Below are 25,398 nucleotides of genomic sequence, written 5' to 3'. Positions count from 1 at the left end.
AGTTTCTTCACTATCCGATTGCCTCGCGGAGCGCCACTCTAAGGATGTCACCTATTGAGTGAGGGCCATTCTCTTTCGGGCTGGACCTGCTTGTGACCTGAGAGCCCTGCCTGAGAACTTCCAGGCAGTTATGGGAAATTGATACCATACCAAGGAAATCTTAGGCGTGTGGCTACTGGGCCCAGCACTGTGCACCGTGGACGTGGTGCTGGAGACGCAGGGTGACTGCAGCAGGACCCGCCGGGACCAGCTGGGCCCTCCTGCAGCAGGACCTGCCGGGCCCAGCCGGGCCCTCCTGCAGCTTACAGCCCCCCAGTGGCCCTGGAGCCAGCCCCGTGTTGCCCTTAGTTGGAAGTTCTTTGCTGCCTCAGGACTGGGCTTTGGGGTGGAGATAGGTGCTGTCTCATACCCAACTGTGACGCTCCCCTGGGTGTCCAGGTGGAGTGCAGGCCCCAGCTTCTGCTGAGCCGGGTCTATGGTGCAGACCAAACCCCTGGGGCCTGCTCTACCCTCTCCTTTGCTTGGTGCTTAGAAGGCCTCGACCATCAACAAATAGATATACTTCTTTTTGGAGAAGCTCTTGAACCCACAATTAGGTGACTTGAGTTTATGATGCTTCTACCGTCCCTGGAAAATTTTCTCTGTCTCTGTCTTTGTCTTTGTCTCTGCCCCTGTCTCTGTCTCTTTCTCTTTCCCCTTTTCCCTCGGTGTCTGTCTCTCCCCTATTATTTCAGTAGATTTTTTTAAGTTAATTCATGCAAATAAAAGGCTTGACAGGTCACTAATTTCACTCACTTCCCATCAACCCTTGAGAAATGATGGTTCTCAGCATGGTGGCGTGGTACAGCCTCTGTCCAGCATTGGGAGGATTCTCTCCAAGTGACCACATGTGTGGAAAGTCCCTGGACGAGTGACTTTGGTTGGAGACACACCATGCTCTGCCTTTGAAATGACTGATATTTATGGTGTTTTGCCTCTAACTATCCTGCTGGATTTCTCCCAATCTCAGCCCACGGCCTCTCCCTCCCGAGGAGAGGCTGCTGCCCGGGACTCTGGATAGAGCAGTTCTCCTGCTGTTTCTTTAAGCCACAGAACAAGTGATGTGGGTGAGCAGGAACCGAATTGGAATCCATACCGGTTGCATGACCGTTCTGGGAAAAATCGCTGCTCTGAGCTTATTTCCGCTTACAATGATGATCCAGGGGCAGAGTTGATGCTCCATGAGTTAAACAGAAAAGAAGACGAGGCGGATAAGGCCTGCTTGCCAGTCTTCCTAGCACGTTGACACATTCGGTTAAGACGGAAGGACCGGGAAACCTCAGAAGGGCTCTCTTCTAGGTGCTGGAGGTACAGCAGGGGCACACACATAGGAAGGCTCCGTTGTCACGAAGCTTCATTTCTAGAAGTCACACCCACCAAATCAGGGGGGGAAGATGTGCTGTGGAGAGAAGAAGAGTATAGGGGATGCGAGGCGTGCGTGCTGGGGCACAGACTTGCACGTGTGGGGTGCACCTGCGTGTGTTGGCGTGGGGTGCTGAGGGAGGGTCTCACGGAGCAGACGGCTTCGGGAGTTTGCCCGAAGGAAGTGAGAATGCGGCTGTGACATGTTTGGGGGCAAGAGCATTCCAGGGGAAGGTTCCGAAGCGGGAGAGCGCTGGGTTCGAAGAACAGCGGGCGGGCCCGAGCTCCTCGACGGCCACGAGACGGGGGTGCGTTCAGGGAGGTATCACGGGACAGAGCACCCAGGGCTCCCAAGGCCGCTGTATCGTCTCAGGCTTTGCTGGAAGCCAGAAGGCAAGCTCGGAGGGGACGAGGTGATGGGACTCAGCAGTTTGGGCAGACGGTTCTACACCTCTGTGGGGGGGATAGGCCGATTCAGGGAGCCGGGCCCTGCGGACCCAGGGCCCTTGGTTACGGTCCCCATGCCCCAGCTGCTCGGGGTCACCCAGTGGGATCACCATCCCAGCCAGGCTTGTGAGGAGAAGAGAAAGTAAAAACAGTAGCAACGACAGCCGGAACCAGTTCACATTTCCAGAAGGGCCTCACTCTTTGCTGGAGGGTTAAGCGGTGGGCACGACGAAGTGGGGGGCTGAGGCGCCGGGGACAAGTCAGGGGAGCCAGCAGAGGAGGTGGAAATTGTGTGGGCTGGCCCGTCACCCCCAACAAGGAGGGGTAGTGAGGGCACGCAGGTTAGTGAGGAGAGCGCACGGCCACAGAGCCAGAGGAGGGGCTGGGCTCTCAGACTCTGCGTGGGGGCCGGACACCCATGGGCCAGAAGCCTCCCTGTCCCCCCTCCCCAGTGCACATGTGCCAGGGGATATATAAGCAAGAGGGTCTGCGGTGTCGACCTAAGGTTTGGGGCCGTCGAGGGCGAGACAAGAACAGAAGGGATGGCCTGCCGTGCCCTGCTGTCCCTGGGTAGGGTTCGAGCCTCTCATGGAGCAGAGGATGGGGGTGAAGGCGGAGAAGGTGACTCCCTGGGTCCCCAGCCACGTGAACACATCCCTAGGAGCACCTCTTTGGGTGCCCCTCCTAAAGCCGGAGGGGACTGCCATCTGCTGGCGACTTGAGGATCTTACCCTGATGCTCGGCTTGGGACCAGGGCCTCTCAGCTTTGGGTTGGGGGGTTGGGGGCAGGTAGGGTGGGCATCTTCTCCAGGCCACGTGCTGTCCATTTTCCTCCTTCAGATCATCACAGCTTCTCATCGGCGTATATCTTCTTCACCCTAATTTTAGGGATGCGCAGAAAAATTCAGCGACTGGACCGAGATCATCGAATAATCGGACGATGAGATTCAAGCTCAGCTCCGACTGCGAAGGTGATTACTTCAAAGAAGTCAGGACCGCGTTTGGCTTTGCAGACTCCGAAGGGTTAGGAGGGCACCAGCTTGCGGCAGGTGTTCCTCGTGTGCCGAGCAGAAGAATATTGGATAAAGGAGTAAGTGTGGGGCTCCCTGGGTGGCGCAGCGGTTTGGCGCCTGCCTTTGGCCCAGGGCGCGATCCTGGAGACCCGGGATCGAGTCCCACGTCGGGCTCCCGGTGCATGGAGCCTGCTTCTCCCTCTGCCTGTGTCTCTGCCTCTCTGTCTCTCTCTGTGTGACTATCATGAATAAATAAATAAAATCTTTAAAAAAAAAAAAAAAGGAGTAAGTGTGCGATAGATGCTCCCCGAGGCGCTTGGCCTAGTCGGAAGGCCAAGGGCGCAGTCCTAGGTCTGGCCCTTCAAGGTCAGGTGAACCTCAGAGAAGTCATTTCACTGCTCAGTTCCTTTCCCTGCTGCTGCAAAAGTACCGGCTACTGCGGGAGCTGCTCCGTGTGTGTGTGTGTGTGTGTGTGTGTGTGTGTGTCTGTAACACATTGACACCTATTTTCCAGTCGTGCTGAGGTTGGAGTGATGCTCCAGAGAAGGGCCCTTGCCTGCTTCCTTCCTGAGCTTTAAATTCACTTTGTGGGGCAGGCGGTGGAGGCAGGAGGACCAGGCGAGTGAGCCCTCTGCTGGCCACTAGGAGGCCACCCCCCCCCCCCCCGAAATCCTGGCGAGCGCGGGATGGAGGGGGGGCGCCTGTGCGGGCGTCCAGCACCCCACTGAGGCCTTAGGCCTCGCAGCAGGAGCAAATGCCTTTCTAGTCTGGGAGGGAGTCTCCTAAAGGGCAATGCTGACTTTGTCACTCTTGCCCTAAACTCTAGGCTGCACTCAGGACCCAAGGCCTTCGGGGCAATGCCCGCCTCTGCCTTCACCCTTCCCATTCTGCCCACAGCCTTGCCTTGGCATTGAACCCATTCTCACCACAGTAACCTCCAGGGAGCCCCCCGGATCCCCCCCCCCCGCTAAAGTCCGAGGAGCGATGCCTAGTACTCTGAGACCCTGAAGCTCTCCTGGTTCCTGGGGCTCAGGAGGCTTTGACTCCAGCCCTGCACACCCCTAATGAGACAACGGAGCTGCGTCTAGAAGACACCCCCGTGCAGGAACTGGGAGCAGTTCAGGAACTAAGACGTGCACCTGGAGCAGCTCTGTGGGACCCCAAGTCCTATGGGGTCTTCCCTCTAAACGTCTCCCAGAACCATATGCCCCATCTCCACGACACCATCAAACCCCATTGAACCCCATCGCCTTTCCCCTGGGCCCCTTCGGCACCTCTCGTCTTGCAAGCTGCAACAAAAAGATGGTTTAAAGAAAAGCTATAATCATAATCTTCCCCCGCTTCAAATTCCGTAGCAGCTTCCCATTGCACTTAGGAAGAAGATCAAAATCCTGATCCTGGACCAAAGGAACCCCCAGGACCAGATTCCTGGCTTGCTTTCCGCATAGCCTGACCTTCTCGGGGCCTCTAGAGATGCTCTGCCCCCTGCTTCCCCTGCCTTCTTCACTGGTTAATGCCCACTTATTATTTGGGCCACGATTCAGATGCCCTTGCTCAGGGGAGCCTTCCCGGTCAGGGTCGGGTCCTCGTTAGATATTCTCAGTGTCTCGGACTTGCTTCCAAAGTCTACCCTCTGTTTGCTCGTGTGACGCAGTGGCCGTTGCCAGCCTCCCCCGGGCATGGAAGCTGCACGAGGCCAGGGACTGTGGTCATTTTGTTCACTTTGTGCTGGGCATCTGGGGGATGTTCAGTACTGACTTCTAAATGGAAAGGGAAAAGAGGATGTTGGGAGAAGAGAGGCACAGCCCACCGGGAGCCCCCACCCCATGCTTGGAGTTGCCAAGACGTGGTTGGGAAGAAGGATGGCGCGGGAGGGGCAGATGGTGAAAGGGACAAGGTGGGATCCCCTAAAGGACAGGGAGGTGTGGGCAGACCCTGTGGTTGGGGTGGGGGGAGCCAGCCTCATAGGCTCCTTGATTTGCATTCCTTGCTCGAGATGAAAAGTCCCTCTGCCGGTATCAAATGGGCAAAGTCCCAGTTATGTGCCCTGGCTTCCACGGGAGGAGACAGTGGTCCCCTGTGGCTTCCGTGGAGGGAGGTCTGCGTGGAACTCATGGGGAGCGGCAAGTAGGCGGCTGTAGCCGTGGTGCCAGGAGCCCCGGGAGAGGCAGAGGCTGGGGGACTGGTTCCCAAGGGGCCAGCGTAGGTCCCAGGGCGGCAGCAGCCGCGGTGCAGGATCACCCTCGGGCCTAGAGGCTCGTTGCGGGGGCCGCGTGCCCGACACCGGCCAGGCGCTGTGCCTCTGCCGGGAGGGCGACTGTCGGCCCCCCTGATGCCTGGAGGAGGGGCTGCGAGGTCGGTGCCCTGACCCCTCAGCTCCCCGGCGCCCCGCCTGCAGTGTTCTAGCACCTTCCACCTGGGTGGCTAGCCCGAGACCTGAGGGCGCGGTACAACCCACACAGGCTGGCCCTGAAAGGGCCAAGTGGGGACAAGGGGACAATGGGGGTCGGAGGCAGGGCAAAGGGCAGGCCAGACTCCCCGCGTCTGTCCTCGGCCCAGAGCTTCCAGGGAGGCCGAAGTGGAGGAGGCCAATCAGGAGCCCTCGGGGTGCTGGAGGTTGCTTGGACAAAGCCAGAGTCGCCGACGGAAGGACCGTTTGAGGAACGGCGAGCTCGTGCCATGGGGGCCCCTTGAACCCAGCTGCACAGCCCTGAGTGGCTTGGCTCGGGCCCTCCTGCCTGCCCAGCCCCCGAGGGGGGGCACCCACGACCCCCCTTGGGCTCCTGCACCAACCAGAACTGCAGGCCGCTGTGGCTCCGGGCCAGTACGTTGGTGCCCCTGGTCTTGCTGGAGGGGCCGGGCGGCCCGGGTTGACACAGCGCGGCCGGGGTTGCTATGGCCCAACTGCAGGCAGCGAGTCTTATGATCTGGGGCAGCCAACTGTGTATATAACGTGACAGCATTTATTAAAGCAAGATAAACTCGGCAGCAAAGGATCTGGCCTGAGCCATGAATTCTTCTCGTCCTCACATCTGAGCCATCACATTCCATTTGAATGAGGCCTATCAGTCCAAACGTTTCCATTAAATCAGTCCATTTGCTGAAAATCTCTCAGAGGATCAGCTGGGGGTTGCTCCTCGCCACCCCCCAGCCCCCGCCCTGCTCGCAAAGACGAACGTGTCCTGTGGGGCCCCAGCCCGCTATGCCGTGTCCCCTGGGTACAAACAGATGTGCTATGCTGGGGGGCAGTTCCCGCCCCGCCAAAGGCATTCAGGCTGAGGCTGGGGACACCGGGGGGCTCTGAGGCGGGGACGCGGAGATACCCCTGACACACACTCCTTCTGGCTCTACGACCTCGGGGTTGTCGGAGGCATCCACTGGGCCTCCCCGCCCTTGATCATTCCGTAGCTCACGGCACACACACGTTTCCTCGGGGAAGGGGGGCTTTTCATCAGATCCCGAGGGACAGTGAGAATACTGGGGTCAGAGACCGGAGTTGAAATCCTAGCTCTAGGATTAATTGGGGGTGAGGGGTGGCCCAGGGCAAGTCATTGCACCTTTGTCAACCCCAATCTGTCACCGAAAATGAAGTGATAGTAGAGACAGCTAACACCTGCTGGCACCTGCTCCACCCCCGGCACCATGTTAAGGGCCGCATCTGGATGTTTTTTTTTTTTTTTTTTTTTTCTCTGAAGCAATACTATGAAGTTAAGAACTGTGAGTATCCCCCACTTTACTGATTAGGAAACTGAGGCACAGAGTGGTCAGCGAATTAGGAGTTGGTGGAACCAAGATTTGAACTCAGGCAGTCTGTCTCTGGGCATTTTAATCCCTGCTGGATTATCATCTCCTCATCTCCATCATGGAATTTCCAGGAGGTTGCATTAGAGGACGGATGCAAAAGCATCTTTGAAACAACAAACTCTTGGGACACCTGGGTGGCTCAGCGGTTGAGCAACTGCCTTCAGCTCAGGGTGTGATCCTGGGGTCCTGGGGTCGAGTCCCACATCGGGCTCCCTGCATGGAGCCTGCTTCTCCCTCTGCCTGTGTCTCTGCCTCTCTCTGTGTGTCTCTCATGAATGAATAAGTAAAATTAAAAAAAAAAAAAAAGAAAGAAAGAAACGACAAACGCTTAGTCTTGAAAACATTGAGCAAGAAGCCGAATCTGAAGTGGTTGGTAACCTTTCCCCAACTTCATTCAACTTTGTTCAAAAAAGTGCTTTCTTCTTTCCCAGCCTGTAGCCCTGCCCCCTCCTTCCCCTCCCATCCTCCTCACCTCCCTCTCCAGCGTTCCTCCCCTCTGTTCAAATACATTGACTCTGGTGGAATTTAGCATCAACAATGAAAGGCAAAACAACAGCCGAATTTAAAAGTACTTGTGCTTTTATTAAAAAAAAAAATACAATCAGGTACTGTCCAGATGTGTTTTGGAAAGGAAGATCTCTTTAAAAATTCTTAGTTTTCATCATCATTATTATTATATTAATAATATTAATCATATCCTTAAAATCAAAACGGTATTGCTTTTCTGGTTTTTGTTGCATGAACTGTAAAAAAAAAAAAATTGGGGGACGGCCTCCCATGACACACGCCAAATCACTGCGAACAAAAATAATGATAATTATACAGTTTTGTGTAAAATACAGCTGGTTCTAACACAAACTACCACTGTACAGCCTACCCCTCTCCTATTCCCAGAGCCACCCAAGAGAAGGACAACCACCGTGACGCCGCCACTGGAAGATTTTGCTGATTCAAACAACAAAACAGACACCTGCGGAGACTGTTGTCTTTGGTGCGAAGGAAGTACTCGCAGAGGAGGTGAGGCCATTGCTCCTGCTGTTGGCCCCGATGATCCAAGGTCAGCTTTAACTCCTGCCAAATACCCGGTGTGGCTTGATGGTTGGACGGGTTGTATTGAGACTTTGGTAAAATTTGCTTCTTTCTCTGGGCCCTACTCCTCTCCCACCCAGCAGTTGTTCCTGGAATTTACGCCCGTTTGCGCCTGCCTTCGAGATTTCGGAAGTTGCTGGGTCTCAACTTCATCTCAGCAAACTGGATTGAATATTCGTGGCCCTTCCAGTGGAACCAGTTAACGCCCTGTAAAAAAGAGAAGACCTCCAGATTGGTTTCCACTAGTCAAGGTGGTCACTGACTGTTGCCGCTTAGTTGTTGGGAACAAAGGGAGCTCTGTTTCAACCCGACCATTTGTTAGTTCACAGCTGTCTCTCGCCTCTCTATGGATCTGGGCCGTGAAAAGTTGCAAAGGAGCGGCCCGAATCTGAGTCCATGTTTTAAATTTCAGTCAGAAGCCACCCGCATTTGCATTGAGCTGCCATCATGAGACAAAATGGTGGCCCATGGAACTTGCCATTGGTAGGACTAGGCGCCGGGGGAATTCAGGTCACGATTGGGGGTTACAGGATTGACTAGCTATGTGCAGGGGAGTCTCTAATTCACTCCTGTGGAGTGTTTTAATAAAGGTTTTTCTGCAGTAGCAGGAAAAACATAGGGGGAACACAAATCTTACAACCTGATAGATGGAGTTAAGTCTTAAGGCTCTTACTTGAGACATAAATGGTCTTGAACAAGCTGTGCCCATTGTTACTTTTTTCCCCCCATTGTTCCTTTTTGCATTTCTTTACAAACCTTTCTGGGCCTCAGTTTCACCACCTTTCCCCTCCCCTGCTTAGGGTCTGATAGCGCCAACCTAGAAAGGATACTATGAGGATGAAATGAGTTTGTAAAGGAGCAATCATAGTGCTGGGCACATTTTAGGTGCCAAGTATGACTTCTCTCATCTTCAGTAGGGAAAAATATCCTTGGAAATTTGGCCAAAGATTTTTACTTATTTTATTTTATTTTATTTTATTTTATTTTATTTTATTTTATTTTATTTTATTTTATTATTTTATTTTATTTTATTTTATTTTATTTTATTATTATTATTATTTTTATTTTTTATTTTTTTATTTTTTGCTCAAGAAAAGATTATATTTGTGTCTGGGCCCCTCAATTCCACGTTTGACTCTTCCACAGAGTCTACAGATGGTAGAGTCTCCCCATCAAAACTCACAAGGCCCGTTGGCCCACCAGAGGAGGGAGGTCTACTTCCAGGAATGCTCCTATGAGGCCACCACCTCATTCTCTGACCCCTCTCCTCTCTAAGCTGAGTTGGGCTGTGAAGGGACATGGAGGAGCTAATGGCTGGTAAAATGCACAAAAATAAAGACATTTTATATGATTCCATTTTCTTTTTGGCAATCATTGATCTCAGGTAGTCTCAGAGTCTGACGGGGAGGTGGGATTGGAGAATGGCTTGTGCACCCCAGGAGCAAATGCGTCTGTAACTACTCAGTTTGGGGGAAGTATTTCAGCCTGACAGCTTGGTCCCTATGCTGACTTCCTCCGCCCTCGGTCTTCCCTCAGACGGAGGTGCAGAGCTGCAAGCAAGCCCTCCTCATTCTATGCTGCAGCCTGAGGCCGGAGCGGGAAAGTGACTTCATGGAGTCACAGCTGCCAGGGCAGAGCCAGAGCTGGGACAGGACTCCTGACACCCCTTCACAGCCTTTTTATGTCAGCTCGTTCTTCTTCCCATATTGGATGGGAGGAGGTTGGAAAAAGAAGTTTCCTTTTGGGCATGCGTTTATGTTTGCTCACTTTTTCCAGAAGGACTTTGTATCACTCTGGTGGTAGGGGACGAGGAAAGAAAAGTGGTACCATAATGCTAGAGTGGACGTGTCCTGGGGCAACACAATAAGGTGGAAAAAACACCCCACTCTTGCCCCCGCTTCACCTAGACGGCCTCCACTTTTATCTACTTTTCCTTCTGGAGTTCAGACCTAAGTTTTACCTGGGGAGAGCTTCCTGTGTTTGGGATCCACATGACTAGGGGTCTCCCCGGGATCTTCATGGGTTATCATGTGCTGTTTCTAGGATTTTACCTGACTTGCAGTGTCCACGAGGTTCCTCCTTTCTGGGAATAGATGTGCCACCATGTCCCAGAGGTGGCTGCCCCCAAGTCTCGGCCAGGACCCAGGGGCTGGGGTGCCTGCCTGTCACCCACAACCAGCTTCCCAGGCCCTGCCCCGGACTCTGAAAGTTTGCTCACCTGACTGTGGTTGTTGTCCCCATATCTCCCCATCAGGTTGACACGGTGACAGTTCTTGTACCAGAAAGCCCCCTTATACGACAGGGCACAGTTGGTGATGGCTGAGTCCGTGTCCTTGTCGAAGGTAGAGAAGGATCTGCCGTTGTGGTAAGCCATGGAGTCACCTGTAGTGAGGAAATATGGATCTGAGGAATCCCAGCTGGGGTTTCCTTGTGGGCTCAGAAGGGCAGGACCAGGGTGGCAACTGAAAGATCCTGGGGTGGGCTGGCCTCGAACTTTGGACCCAGAATTAGTATCAAACACGGGACTGGAAGGGCCATAGGAGTGCCCTCCGAGGACTCATTTCTGCTAGAAGCAGCATCATGGGGTAGACAGAGGCTTGTGGGTGGCTTTGGAGGGTCCTGCTTTCACTCCCTAGTGTCCCCTTGCACACGTCAGCTCTCTCGCTGAGCCTCAGAGTTTTCTTCTAGAAAATGGAGCTAGCACATTGGTTCTATCCAGCTCAGGGTCCTGTTGGGACCCTCAAGGGGTATGAAGGTAGAGTGGTGTGCATGGTAGCTGTGATTCTTGTTACTTTTATCATGGATTTTGCATTCCTTTACACACTGGAGCTCAGAGAGCCAAAGGCAGGACTGACATTTTGAAGCAAGATACAAAGGGCCTCATTGCCTTTTCACCGAGGAAGCGACCAGGAGCAGGTAAGTAAGGATGAAACAAGATGCTCTCCTGTGGAGAGTCGGCTGCCACCAGAGGATGCAGCTTTACCAGGGCTCCCTTTGTGAAGAGAGAGGGGGGTGGAGGTCGCATTCCTGCTGCGCAGAGGCTTTGCTTCCTTCCCATAAGGATATCCTTCTTGCCCGAAGCCACTTCGCTCAAAGAGATATTTATTGCCAGATAATAAAATGTCAGAATTCTTTGAGGGATGCAAGAATGTAAACAATTTTGGCTCTTGGGTCTCTCTCTTCACTACCAGCACACTGGTCTCAAAAGAGTCCTGTCTCTCCTTAGACTGAGCGTGGCTTTCAGCAAATCTTTATCTGGAGACTTGGGGCTCAGAGAGGTTAGAGAAGTGCCATAGCTTCTGTCTTTTCTCTTTGCATAGACGTAACTGGGCACCACCCCAAAGCAGGTAAGGGTGGCGGGGGTGGGGTTGGGTGGTCGTACCGTCAGACCTGGTCCCTCCTCGATACCAAGCACATCTGTCTCCTGCCTGTCTGCCTCCCCCCTGGGTCCACCTTGGGAAATCATTCAACTTTTCTGGGTCTCAGTTTCCTCATGTGTGTACTAGCACCATCTTCCTGGAACAGTGTCTGTGAGAATTGGAAGGGGATAATGCTAGTGGAATATTCCCAACAAGGAGATGCTACCTCATAGGCCTGAATGCATGTGGCTTCCTTATTAATTTCTCCTCTATGGTGAAGCCAGAAAAGCACACAAAGGCATTGCAGGTCAATGACATCTGCAAGATCTGAGCTACATTGTGTATCACACAAGGACCGCGAGGACCCTTGGAAGGGAGTGAGCTTCTGATCGTTGGGGGTATGTGGGTTAAGGCTGGATGATCATGTGGCAGGGATGTCTTTGAAAAGATGCAAGCAGGTGGGTGATGGAGTGGACTGTCTGCTACTCAAAGTGTGGTCCATAGACTAGCAATATCCCCAACAGTGGCATTGCCTGGGAACCTGTAAGAAATGCAGAATCTTGGTGTGTCTGCACCCACACATTAACAGGATCCCTGGGGGTCAGAGGTACACAATAAATTTAAATAAATAAACTTAGATGCACTGGATTAGATAAGTGTTCAGGCCCCCAAGAGACTGCTCATCCATCTAAAGTTGATTTCTAAAAATGGGTGAGAGAAAGATATATTTTTCTGATTCCCAACCCAACTCTGTGTTTTGGTGACCAAAATCTACCCAGCTCTGTTTAGTTGCGGTTCTGGATAAGTATTTCATAAGGATTCATATATTAGTTGATCTGATAAGTCGATGGATTGATGAAAGAAACAAGGAGGGACGAATTAGTTAAAACACAAGGAAGGCTTTTGGGGTTTCAGAGGCCCGGAGTGTGCTATCCCATACCTGCAGTTCCGCTGTACCCCTCCACCTTCAGCTTGTAGCGAGTCTTGGCATCCCCCACGCTGAACCTGTCATAGACGGCGTAGGCTGTCTTCCCGTGGTCCCGCAGGTCTACCCGGAGCTCGTACTGCCCTTGGGCTGTGATTTTGTGTAGATTGTCCAGCCCTGGGGAGGACAGGCAAGGGTTACAGAAGAAACCCAAGTGACTGAGGCTATTGTTTCTATTCCATCCACCCTATAGGAGCAGCAGTTGGGCTATAAAAAGAGGTCCTTCTCACACAGACCTAGGCTTTGTACTTTGGTCTGCTCCTCGATGGCATAACAGTAGACAAAATATAGGGTGCTCCTGAGCCTCAGGTAGAATCAGGTTGACGCCTTGCCCTGCTAACCTCCTAGGGCATTGTGAAGATCAAAGGAAATAAGGTGGAGAAAGCACATTTTAACCTCCAAAGCTTCTTGCAAGAGAGAGGCAATGGATGCTAACTGGGTGGACATTCCCCGGCCCAGGTACCAGAACACAGAACAGTGCTCCTTGCAGAGAGATTGTTGGAAAAGTACTAGATGCATGGATAGATGGATGGATGGGTGGGTGGGTGGACGGATGGATGGGTGGGTGGGTGGATGGATGGATGGATGGGTGGATGGATGGGAGGATGGATGGATGGATGGGTGGATGGATGGGAGGATGGATGGATGGGTGGATGGGTGGATGGGTGGGTGGGTGGGTGGATGGGTGGATGGATGGGTGGATGGGTGGATGGATGGGAGGATGGATGGATGGATGGGTGGATGGATGGGAGGATGGATGGATGGGTGGATGGGTGGGTGGATGGGTGGATGGATGGGTGGATGGATGGATGGGTGGGTGGGTGGATGATGGCACTGAAGTGTTATTTGGGGAGATTTCAAGTTGCAGCTTCACTGTTTATTGGCTAGATTCCTGTGGGTATGGGACTTCATCCCTCTTTTCCCATGTGCAAGATGGGAATTTTGTACCTTGCACAGGTGCTTGAGGCTCAAGGTTATGGCTATAAGGCCCATCTCAACACCTGGAGCCCAGAACGGAAACAGTTAATAATATCAGAGAGGATGAGTCTATAAGTGGTTCAGTGAATGACTTCAGGCTAGACTCAGTCTGGTTGTTGGCTCGCCCAGGACCAGGTTTTTATTTTTAATGACCTAAAGAATTTAGTCTTTTCCATGGAAGAGCTGGTATCCCGTGTCTACTACCATAACTATTGTTTCCTCCTAGTCTGTCTCTCTCCTATGGGCGCTGTGGATTAGGAACAATGACAAGGAGGGGAGAAATGGGCATCTGGGATGCAAACATGCAGGGCTGCGTTACCAAGCCAGAATTCTTCTCTTCGGTCCCCGAACCCAGCAGCGTAGGCTTTCCAGTTGCGATAGAAATCCTCACGTCCGTTCTTGCGCCTCAGGAACACCTGTAACATAACCAATGCATCAGGGTGCGCTTTAGCTACTGCAAGAGAGAGAAGGCATCTTTTTGAGAGGAAGAACATCAGACCAGTCCCCGGCTTTGTCTGTGTAACTCTGGGCAGGCCACCTCCACGTGAAAAACAGGGATTAAAAGTGCCACCCAGGGGCCCCTGGATGGCTCAGCGGTTGAGCGTCTGCCTTTGACTCAGGGCTGATCCCAGGGTCCTGGAATCGAGCCTTGCATCTGGCTTCCATGCTCAGCGGGGACCCTGCTTCTCCCTCCCTCTGCCCCGCTCCCTGCTCATGCTCATGCTCATGCTCGCTTGGGCTTTCTCTCTCTCAAATAAATAATTTTTTAAGTTTATTAATTACAAAAAAAAAAAAAACACTATCCAGTTAGAAAAGTAATGAGACTGAAATAATTCATGTAAAACTCTTAGCACAGTGTCTGCTAGATAGCAAATGCTAATTAATCCACATAATGGGCTCTACAACCGTCATTTTTATGCATCACAGAGTCTTTTGAGGATCAATCAGATAAATTACAAGAACATTATTTTCTCCTAGCTTTTATCCCCAGCTTCTTTCCCATTCCTTTGTTTAAGAGATGGCTCCTGAGCATCTCTGTATGACAGGCATTATCTTGCAAAAACCTCAAAACCTGGGTGTGTCTGAGTGCACGGGGAGGACCTGTTCCACTCCCCACCCCTACTGTGCCCTCCACCCCCATGCCCCATGCCCCATGCCTGAGAGCCCTGGATACTCACGATCCATCCACCCCCATCGGAGGTCATGTCACAGTAGACTTCCAGAGCCTGGGCCTTATCACCATTCAGATAAATGGTGTAGAGGCCGGAGGTTGTGTCTCCATTCAGCATTGCTTGGGAGCAGTCCCTGGGGAATGGGTACAGGAGTCCAACTGTGGGAGAAGAAGGAAGAGTGACCTCTTAGACTAGGAGGATTGGGGTAGGAGCTTTCAAACTGCAGCTCCACTGTGTATCGGCTAGATGCCTATGAACCAGCCACTTACTCTCTCTGAGGCTCTGTTCTCTTGTGTGCACGATGGGGATAAGGCCTATTTTGCAGGGGTGCAATGAGGCTTTAGAAGTTAGGGATATAAGGGACCCAGCTCAGTCTCTTATATTCATGGCAGTGGCCGATGAGCTCAGTGGGAGGAGGGCTAAACCACGGTGATGAGTGTGTATCAGGCTGACCTTGATCTATCTTGAGCAGCCAGGCAGCACCTGGTGCAGACCTAGGTCCTGGCAGGATGGCCGGGTCTCTAGCACCAGTAGGAGGCTTGCTGTGGATCAGGACGCTCTCCTGGGCATCTAATAACAGTGCATCCCAACTTCTTCAGAGGATTTGGGAGCCAAAGGCAAGGAATCTCATCCCGAACTTGCCCTCCTTTGCCTCAGGACACTGGAGAAGTCATCTAACTGCTCTGAGCTTGGGAATCTTAGAGGGAACAAACAAGAATGTCTGGGGAATCTCCAAGACAAAAAAAAAAAAAAAAAGGTAAAACTTGATAGAAATGGATGATCTTGGGGTCTGCTCAGCAGACGGAACAGAGAACTGTTGGTTCTGATCTGACCTGACCTCCTCCTTGTACTACCCCTTTTCCTGAGGCCGTACCATTAGCTGTGTCCTTATTCACCTCCCGGCTCTGGTCTGGGAGCATCTTTAGGGCACACTCATATTTTTGTGTTCCCAGCACCTGGCGTGAGGTCTGGCAAGAGGGATTGTTGCTTTTGCACCTCCCTCGGCAGGTGGGTGCAGAGTGACTTGAGTGAAGGGTGAAGGGCAGGAGGCAGCTGCGGGATGCACTCTGTGTATCCCATGGTCAGCGCTTTCCAAAGGCCAACTCCTCCCTTTCTCAGAAACGCATGCTTCTTCTTAATTCCCTGTGAAACCTTGCCCATTTGCCATCTGCAGAAGACACCCAGTGGCAGGGTGCAGGGCTGGTTCCCTGGGCTGGGACACCTGAGCCGAGATCTGAGTCTCACTCATACTATAAGCATTTAGTCACTGGGAGCCTCTCCTTCTCCCGCCAGAAACCTGGGCCCTGATTATTCTACCAGCTTGGGTGGAGGACTGTTTCTGCTTTTGAACATGGACAGACTTTGTAAAGGCTGACATGCTGAAGGGGAAGAAAAGGGACACAGCTTACAGTGAGCCCTGCCCCCTGGGCTGGGAGTTCAGATACAACCCAGGGACCTGCACAAGGTCCTTGTGAAGAAGGGATCCTTAGTGATCCCATTGTATAGATGCAGAATGGCGGTAACTTGCCTAAATCACCCAGAGCGATGGGGGAGACGGGGTTTGTATCCAGATGTCTCACTACTGGCTCTCCTTCCCATTCACCTCGGGAAAGGGAGGCCCTTGCCCTCCTGCACCCACATTCCTGGGCCTTTCAGGTAGTAGCAGGCATTGAGCCTTTTAATGGAAAAATTCAGTTATAGTCAGAGGAGAAGTGGAGGTTTGACTTAGTCTCACAAAGTTCCATCTCAAGGCCCCGTTGCACCCTGAGCCCCTTACTTGTGGTAAAGATGGTCTGGACCAGCTTGCTCCTCAGGGGCCCATTCAATGCTTGGATCTTGGCCATGTAGTGGGTGGATGGGCTCAGCTCTGCCAGGTTATAGGAGGTGGTTTCTGGACCCAAAATGACTTCCTAAGGGCAGAAGAAAGAATATAATAGTGTTTTTTTTTTTTTTTTGTCACATAAACCCTCAGGGTATAGCTGATACATGCCTTCATTCACTCATCCATTCATTTCTTCATTCAAAAGAATCCACTGAGTCTCACTGTGTGTCAGGTTCCATGCTCACTTCTGGGACATCAGAGATGGGGAGAGTGCAGCATGAGCAAAGGTCCTGAGGCCAAGAGAGGCATTAAAATAATATGCAGAAGTAAGGACCTACCTCGACCACAGTTGGTTTTAGGTGGTGGAGTGGTGGAAGAAGTGGACAAAAACCAGGTTACAAAGGGTCTTAAGTGCCAAGCTGTGGAGTTTGAAGTTTATCATAAGGAACGTGGATTCCCCAAAGGTTTTTGAACAAGTGAATGATGTGAACCGAGCTTAGCTTTGTAACATGATGAACCATACAAATGGCAAAAGGATTAGATTTTGAGACCTGTCATATCAATGTCCCTAATATGGATCTTTTTCACAGTCCTCTGGGAAGCTTTAAAATAAAACAATGCCTGGCCTCCAACTCTGAGTAAGGGCCAGAAGTGGAGCTTTGCCAAGTGCATATTTAAGAAGCTTCCCACACGATCCTGTTGCAGTGACTCTGGGGCTCTCTTGAGTCAGGGGTGATTGCAGGAGCTTGGCAGGTATGGCAGGAAGCAGAAGCTGACCCTAGAACAGAGATGTCCAGGAGAGGCATGCATGCCTCTCACTACCCCTGTAGTTTGTGATTGCTCACTGGGCTGCTGTCCAGATTTTCCTCCTTTTCAAATTCTCTTTCTAGCTTCCAATGCCTGTGACTTCACCTTTTAGCAGATGACCTTGGTGTCTTGGTGTCTGGGATTGGAATCCAACCTACACTGCTGGCAAGCCTAACCCAACAGTGCTGTCTGCAACCTGCAAACACAGCCGACAAGGCACAGACAATAATGAGTCATGTCAGGACCCTGCAAGGTTCTCTTGCATCTTCATGCTGGGCAGGTGAAACCTCACCTCCTGATTCTTCCCATGAAGGGTGGGGGGCTGACTTTCAGAGAAGCCGAGGGACTTGCTCTCACTCCATATTTTGTTGGTGGCAGACGTTAGTCTCATCTCCTGTCTCCTAACATCCTGTCTAGGACTCTCCTCCTACACCAGGTTGATTTTCTTGAGTGAAACATACAGAGTTGGGGATTGGACAGGAAAGGTTAAGTCAGTAAGTTGACACCAGTGACCTTTATGTGGCCCTCAGGTCTGGTCCCTGGGGAAGGATCAAGTCTAAAGCTGAGTTCATTGAATTACTTGGGGGATACATGATGGCTCAGCTCTCTAGGCTGCTGTGCAAAGTCCTTTTCTAAGCAATCAGGGTAGATTGAAATGAGGCTCAAGACTTCAGGTAAACACAGTCCTAGAATGCCTGCTGGGAAGGGACTTTCAAGATTGGTCAATCCAATGCACTCATTTTAGTGAATCAATGCACTAGTTAAACATGGCAGATTGGACATGCCAGTTTAGCTCTACTTTCTTCTGGAACCCACTACAATGAGAGTAAAGGGATAGAAGGTACAAGCCCATGAGGATGAAGTGAATGACAGATGAGACACAAGCATGCAATGTCAACAGTATCTTGAGAGATGGGAAGGGAGTCCTGGAGTGACAACCCCGGGGGGTGCAGAACTCAGAAGGCTGGGGGGTAACTGACTGAGTGGGTGGGGCCAGTCAGAAGCTGGTTGATGAATGCTGCTGAGCCCAGCAAGTTCAGGAATGGAATTTTTATGAAAGCGAAGACGCCTTTGAAGGCCAGTGTGGGGCATGGGTGAACAGAAGTCTGTTTAAAAGGCTTAAACTCCAAGCTCTCCCCAACCCCCCTACGGTGTGGATGACTGGCTTTCCCTCCAGATGAAACAGTGAGGTTAACTCTCTGGAGACACTGACCAGAAAGAAGACTCTGGATTCAAATCCACCAGGTGGATGCACTGGAAACAGAAGTGAAGGTATGTACACAGTAGGGTCTCAGGCTCTTTCTCTGATCACTCTCCTGGCAGTTTGTTTTGAAGGGGTTGGAAGACCTCCAGGGAGGCGGGTTAGCTCCAGAGAAAAGGCTTACAGAACTGCTACTTGAAGTCCCCCAACAAAATAGCTGGGTTCTTGCCTACTCACTCTATGGTGACCCCCATTAGTTGACAAGGCCTGTGTCTGCAATCGGAACTCCCAATAAGCTGTTTTCATTCTTGGCTCAAGTACAAAAGGATCATCAGACATTGGGTGGAAGTCTCCAAAATGAAAGATAAAGACCCAAACCAAACAATAGCAATGACACAGACAGAGAAAAAAGAGAAGAAGAAGAAGAAGAAGAAGAAGAAGAAGAAGAAGAAGAAAAAAGAAGAAGAAGAAGAAGAGAAGAAGAAGAAGAAGAAGAAGAAGAAGAAGAATTTGGAAGAGACACTATGAAGGTTGTAAAACAAAAAACCAGTTAACATATATTCTTAGAGATAAAGAGAAGACAATGATACGTGGAATACAAACCATACGCTAGAGAAAGGTGAATGAGCAGGGAATAAGTAAAAGATCTTGGACAGGTAAAGAGCGATGACTAAAATGAAAAATTCAGTAACAGGTTCAGAAAATAAAGTTTAGAGGTCAAGTTCACTTGTATGAAGGGAAGGGCTAAAGTTATTTCAAATGGGAAAGTAAAATAAAAGAAGTTAATGGGGAGAGAATATAAATAACAATTGCTGTAAATAGTATCCACAGTTGATGTCATAAGAATGTGGTGACGTATGTTTCGATATGTAATGGAACTATGCCATGTGCAAGATAGTGTATATACGGCAAAGATGCTAAAGAGGCCCTTGGCTTCTGCTCAACAAAACATTAAAGGACCACGAATCCAGCTCCTAAAATGTCCTTCAGTCTTGTGAGCAGTGGTTCTTGACCTTGGCAGGCTATCAAAACTGGAGTCTGGTTAAAATGAGACAGGGAGGCTGGAGCATATGATTCAGAAGACCTGGCATGGCATCCAGTCCCTATTAATTTTTTTTTTTTTCCAGCTCCCTAGCTGTGCTGGGATGGAGAAATAGCCCCAGGGTAATTCTTCTCTCCTTTGAGGATCTTGTACAGGTTTCAAACAGCAGCGGGGAGTTTACAGACTTCAACATACCTTAACTGTCCCATCCACAGATTCATACACCAATAGGTAACCAGTGACAGATGCCCGGGGGGGTCTCCAGGTGAGGAGGGCAGTTTCTGACTGAACCTCAGTGGCAGTCAAGTCTCTTGGAGAATCAAGGTCTGCAGAAGGTAAGTCATCTGTTATCAAATACGTCAGCAAATATATCAACAACTCTAGGACAAAAATCCCTGGCTGGGTTATCAGGAAGCCTGGCTTCGAGTCCTTTCCCTACCGTTGACCTATGTGACCTTGTGCAGAACCTTTCATCTGTAAATGAGGAGATTGAGTCATGTGATCTCCAAAGACAATTCTCTGTGGTTTGTTTCACCTGAAGGGCCAGGTTTTCCTGAGCCCAACATACTTTTTTTTTTTTTTTTTTTTTTTGAGCCCAACATACTCTTGATTGGCCTTGGGTGGATTTGCGGAGAAAGACAGAGCTGTGAACGTCATCCCTAACCCCCCTTGCTCCTCAGTAAGCAGATAGATGAGTGCAGATATTGGTGTTCACCTCTACTGAAAGGATGAGTATTTCCCCATTTGCTTTCCCATTTGCTGCAGTTTGTAAAAAGATCTCAATGTATAAAACCCAATGGACATCCAGGAAAATGTGCCATAAAATCTTTCTCTTAAAAATATTTCCCTGCCTAGAATATGGATCATTAAATACTGGGTTTAGGGCCAACGGGGACTGGTTTTTCACTTAAAAAGGCCATCCTCTTAAAACTGTTTCCTAGTCCATGGGGAGAATAAGGTCATTTTAGTTCAAAAGGAAATGGTGTGTTTCTTAAGGTCCTGATTGAGTGGGCGCTGGTGAATTGAGCTGGTGCTGACATCATCACATTGCAAGGATCTGACTTAGGAAAGAAGGCTTGGAGAGCATGACCGTCTAAGAGGGAGGCTGTGGGTGGGCGTCTTCGTACCTGTTGTGAACTTGGTGGTGATGATTGAGCTCTTCTGGGGCCCTTTCTCGGCAAAGATCCTCAGCGTGTACTCCGTGGCAGGCTCGAGGTCGGTCAGGGCATACTCCACCGTGTTCCCGGACACTGTGCGTGTAATTTCTGGCACTAAACATGAAATACACACCGAGGTGGTTACCTCTCCCTGTGTGAGCCATCAGCACACGTGGCACACGGCGCACACATCTACTTCCAGCGGAAACTTTCAGTGACCCTGAAGAAAAGCAGGTCTGATTTCCGACTCACACCCTTGCCTCTCTCTTGAGTGCTCACCTCACATATAAAGGATTTATCATATGGAGACTGGATTTTTCCAGGCACAAGAACAAGAGGAAGCTAACGAGGCTAGCGAGCTAACGTCTCCAAGCCTCGGGCTGCCCAGATTTAATGTGTCCCCTTACATGGTCTCCCCTCTTGTTCTCTTACTCTTGTGTCCTTTTATAATTTGACAAATGTTGTGTTGAGAACCACAAAAATCAGGCAGACACAGACCCACTACAGCCTGGTTACTACTTCTCAGATCTATTGGGTCATGTCCAGTGCTGGAAACCAAAGCACGGTGCCAGGTGCATGTGTTTATTTCCTGATCTCAGGTGACCGACCGACTTCTTTGGCTTGTGGGGGACTGAGAGATTTCCCAGGGCATGGGGCTTTTAGTGCTGGCACTGGGAAAGCCCTGGGTAAACTGGAATGAGTCCATCATCCTGTTTATCTTCTATGAAACCTGCTTTCCTGGACCAGGCCCTTTTCTAGATCTGCATCTTCTGGCTCCATAATCCTTGTGAACTATATTCTGATTTGCTGTAGGTGTTATGACATCAGCTTCCTTGACTCTAAGGAGTTTGCTCATTGGGAATATTTAAGAATTGAAGAGATGAATGAATGAATGAATAAATAGAAGAGTAAAAAAGAATAAACCCCCAAATCTCCCTTCTCTCATTCTCCAATTCATTCTATGCTCATAAAGAACTCCCTGAGGTTGAGCCCAGGGAGGAATTAAGATTTTCAGGGGCCCCAGGTATGGGTTCTGGCACCTCCTCATGATGTCACTGCAAGTAAAACAAAACCGAACCATAAAATATGAAGCTTACACATACTTTGGGATTAAGATAGTAAAGTCTTTGTCTAGGGTAGCTCATTACAAAAGCATGAGTTCATTCACTGAAAAGCAGTATCTTTCTCCTCTCTCTAACTTATATTTGATCTTACATTTTGGTGGCCATGGAGTATTGCTGCCCCGAATAAGTGTCTAGTAGGCCAACTGAATAAATTAATTAGCATAGATGTCTGCAAAGACAGGGAGAAATAATTTCTGATTTCTCAATCTCATCTGTTACAACTGGACTCCTCTGTAGACCTTAAGAGGCCCGGGCTCCCCAGTGCCTCCTGAAATAGCCTGTTTAAGACTCTAGATTCTAGGGATCCCTGGGTGGCGCAGCGGTTTAGCGCCTGCCTTTGGTCCAGGGCATGATCCCGGAGACCCAGGATCAAATCCCACGTTGGGCTCCCGGTGCATGGAGCCTGCTTCTCCCTCTGCCTGTGTCTCTGCCTCTCTCTCTCTCTCTCTGTGACTATCATAAAAAAAAAAAAAAAGACTCTAGATTCTGAACTCATTCTTTGTAAGAGATGGGGGTAGCTGCCTAGAGAGGAAGGCTCACAGTGACAGGCAGGGAGACTAGTAGGAGAGATGGGACGGACTGGGGAAACGCATGCAGGCTGGACATGTGCCCTTTTTCCCCTTTAAATGGCCTGCTGACCTCCCTTGGTATAACCACAACATTGATGCTCTTCAGTTGTCAACAAGCAGAGGAGGATGGGTGACTCTCCCTTGCCACCCTCTGGCCAGACCCCACACATCAACTTACCCAGCCCCAGCCTTCAGCCCATGAGTCTATTCTGAGTTCAAGAGCCACAAGTTACCCATGTATTTTTGCCATCCTGGGCCAACATGACAGGGAAGAGGGATAACTGCATGACAGACACTCCTCCTGGTGGCGAGGGTCTTAGACATGACCTTACCTCTCTCCCCTGTGTAGGAGATGACATAACTGTCCACCGGGGCGATGGCTGGCTGCCACATGGCCAAGGCTTCCGTGTCGGTGACGTTGGCTGTCACCAGGCCAGATGGGCCATCCAGAGCTGCAAAGAAAGATGATGACATGTTGGAGAGATAGGCAGTCATGGGCTGGGACATCAGACCACAGCTGCTCGGCTGTCTCCCTGCTCCTGGACTCCTGGTGTTGGGACACAGTGCCTGCTGCATGGACAGTTCCAAGTCCTGGGTCTGGGGCCAGGACAACCTGGGTTTGAGTCATGATTCCTTCACTTGCTGGCTGGGTTATCTTGGGTCTCTATTTCCCCACTTGTAAAATGGGGACACTAATTCTGTCTGGCTTTACCCTCAGTGTTGTTTTGATGCTCACATGCTATGATAGGTGGAAAGGAGCTATATAAACTGGAAAGGGCTGAACACATGGTGAGGGTTGTCATTATAATAGTTCATACCACTTTTCCCAGTGTAAGAACTTACAAAAACAGGGAGCCTTAGAGAGTAAAGGCTGCTGGAGGCTCTTTTGGGCTTTGAACGATAGATAACTCCAGGTAGGTGGCTGGTGGGCAACAGGGAGTCAGGCCCCAGGGCTGGCAGTCCCCGGCTCTATTGTGGCTTCTCTGGCTAGTGTCTGTGTGCCCTTTTACAAACCTCATTTCTTCAGGTGTCAGAGGGTGGCTGCTGGATGAACTAGTCGATGTATGTGTGACGTGTGCTAGGGCAGTGCTTGCTCAGGGCAGCTGCTGTTCTTAACGTGACTATTAACATTGTTGGAGTCTTAGATATGACTCCCAGATGACTTGTACGGACAAAGAGTATGGGCCTGTTTAACCGACCACTGCTAAGACCTAACATCCCTTTCTCAGAAAGGAACCTGAATATGACTATTATCCTCTTGCATTTGCATTTATTACTCAGTTATTCCAGAACAACGGCCCTGGGAGGGTGGAGGGCAGCTGTCATCAGCTCGTTTCAAAGATGAGGCTCCTGAGCTCCAAGAGATGTGAGACGTAGGAGAAGGCAGAGTGATTTTGGGAGCCCGCATGGTCTACTCCAAGCCTCTTCCTGCTTGAGCCTGCCTGTACAGAATCTCCTTTAAATACTGAGGACAATGGGCCTCGGGAGGAAGTGCAACCAGCTTTTGCAATTGGAGAGTCCATGAATGAAAGAATTCTATGGGGGAAATAAGGGCCTGTGTGGCAGGGCGGAGAGGACTCTGGGTTCAGATGGGATGTTTTAATTGCATATAATCAACTTTTTTCGACTATTAGGATATTTTTAAAAATTTCCTATGAGGCCCATTCTTTGGATCCCTTAATGGATTAGACTGGATAATTGGTCGTCTATCAAAGGATAAATTGTTTGGAGACATGGCTGCCTGAAGAGAAAATTTCCACTTCATTCTGCTTCAATGCAATTCATTATTTCTCCCTCCTTACAGTATGCTGCACAAATCAGGTTATAATAGGAAAATAATCCTCTATTTTAGAAGAACACAGGGCTTGGAGTGAGACTGACCTAAGTTCAAATTTGCTTCAGCATAACTAGTAAGTGGTGTGGCCTAGGCCAAGGTATTTCCTTTCGTTGGATCTCAGTTGTTTCCTCTGTAAAATGGGAATGATAATAGCCATATTAATGGTTTAAACGCAAAGGGTTTAGTAACAGTGGCCGGAACACAGTAGCCACCCAATCAAGTGCAATTACTTTATAGCTGTCACCATTGCACATCTATGTGATGCACCTGCTTGAAAGGATTCTCTCAATAGGCAGGGAGGGAAAGAGGTGGATCAACGGGCACAGTCATTTACATGTACAGATGCTTTACATATATCATTTCATGTGATTCTTACAGCACCCTGCAAAGGAAGCAGACTTGTACCCATTTTACAGAAAAGGAAACTAGATCCTAGAGAAGTTAACTGACAGCTCAGGTATCTAGAAGTTGTAGACTTGGCATTTCAACCCAGGTCAGTATGACTCCCAAATGTGTGCTCTTTCTTCCACACCAACCCAAGAAATGAAGGCCCAGGGAGGTTAAGGATGAAGTCCAGGCTACCCTGCCCATAAGAGGCCAGGGACAGGCCAGAAATGAGGTATTTGGGCCTCAAACTCATTCCTATTTTCCACTAGGATTTCCCAAATAAAAGAGTTTTTTCCACAGGCTGAGTCATGAGCAATTATGTGGAAGGTGGGAAAAACACCTGTGGTGAACGATCCTGAGACTGGTTCACTTTCCTCGAAGCCCTTCATGGCGATGACACTGACAAGGTACTCTGCTCCGGGCAAGAGCTTCATCAGCCTGGTCTGGGTCTTGGTTCCATCCACATTTATCTCTGAGGATGTCCCTGGAACATGGCAAAAGCAAGATCGGGAATGGTGAACCTCACTGAAATTTACCGTTGCCCCAAGAACGGGTGTATCCTATTTGGAAATGAAACTGTATCTTGATCCAATACCATTTTCTTGACTTCCTCCCATTAGCTCCTACCCTCTGGCATAAGCGAAGAGGTCTTACTTTTTGTATAATGCTTTTTTTCCATCCATGCAGATGCCAAAATCCAAGCCAGGAGAGGAAAAAAACATGAAGTCACAATGTGCTAAAAATGGCAAGTTTCCGTTCAGTAGAGAGCTGGCATGTTTTTATTTATTTATTTATTTATTTTTCCCACAAAGAATAAAAAAAGCTCACTATGTAATGTATATTGGATATATTTAACCCTTTGTCTTAGCTTTGGAATGTAGTGGCTCCCTTACTCGCCGAGATTCTACTACTCTTCAAGGAAAGAAGATGGTCATGGTCAAGTGTGGTACTCTTATATTTGCTAAAAAGGCCACAAGTTATATTTCAGGGCGAGTTAGGAGCTTACATACCAGCCGGCGAAACTTCCGTAGAGCTGCCACAACATTCCTCCGAAGAGATATCAACCATCCCTTCTGTACATGCTTCTGCTTGCCAGGATGTCTTTGGGCAGATTTGACTGTGCATGCCCCCTCCCCGCCACCCCACCACGGTCTTTGTAGCCCCCTGGTGCTGAGCTAGGACTCCCAGTTCTACTGCCAAAGTC

General features: G+C 50.0%; 1 protein-coding gene across 7 annotated transcripts in view; it reads right to left on the bottom strand.

The window, feature by feature from the left end:
- Positions 1-7,232: 7,232 nt before the first annotated feature.
- The window catches only part of TNC (tenascin C), a 91,928-nt gene continuing 73,762 nt past the window's right edge, over positions 7,233-25,398 (bottom strand). For all 7 annotated transcript variants that reach the window (XM_055301432.1, XM_055301435.1, XM_055301436.1 and 4 more), the window contains 10 exons: positions 24,535-24,678; positions 22,303-22,422; positions 20,248-20,391; positions 19,316-19,446; positions 16,026-16,158; positions 14,255-14,406; positions 13,396-13,492; positions 12,054-12,215; positions 9,973-10,136; positions 7,233-7,961 (listed from right to left, as the gene is read on the bottom strand). In XM_055301432.1, the coding sequence (XP_055157407.1) occupies positions 7,851-7,961; positions 9,973-10,136; positions 12,054-12,215; positions 13,396-13,492; positions 14,255-14,406; positions 16,026-16,158; positions 19,316-19,446; positions 20,248-20,391; positions 22,303-22,422; positions 24,535-24,678 (1,358 nt within the window). In that variant the 3' untranslated portion in view covers positions 7,233-7,850. The remainder of the gene's footprint in view (positions 7,962-9,972; positions 10,137-12,053; positions 12,216-13,395; positions 13,493-14,254; positions 14,407-16,025; positions 16,159-19,315; positions 19,447-20,247; positions 20,392-22,302; positions 22,423-24,534; positions 24,679-25,398) is intronic.

This window comes from Nyctereutes procyonoides, unplaced genomic scaffold (genome assembly GCF_905146905.1).
Source record: "Nyctereutes procyonoides isolate TBG_1078 unplaced genomic scaffold, NYPRO_anot_genome, whole genome shotgun sequence".
Taxonomy (NCBI): Eukaryota; Metazoa; Chordata; class Mammalia; order Carnivora; family Canidae; genus Nyctereutes; species Nyctereutes procyonoides.
The sequence above is the reverse complement of the archived record's forward strand: the minus strand, read 5'-3'. Positions and strand labels throughout refer to the sequence as shown.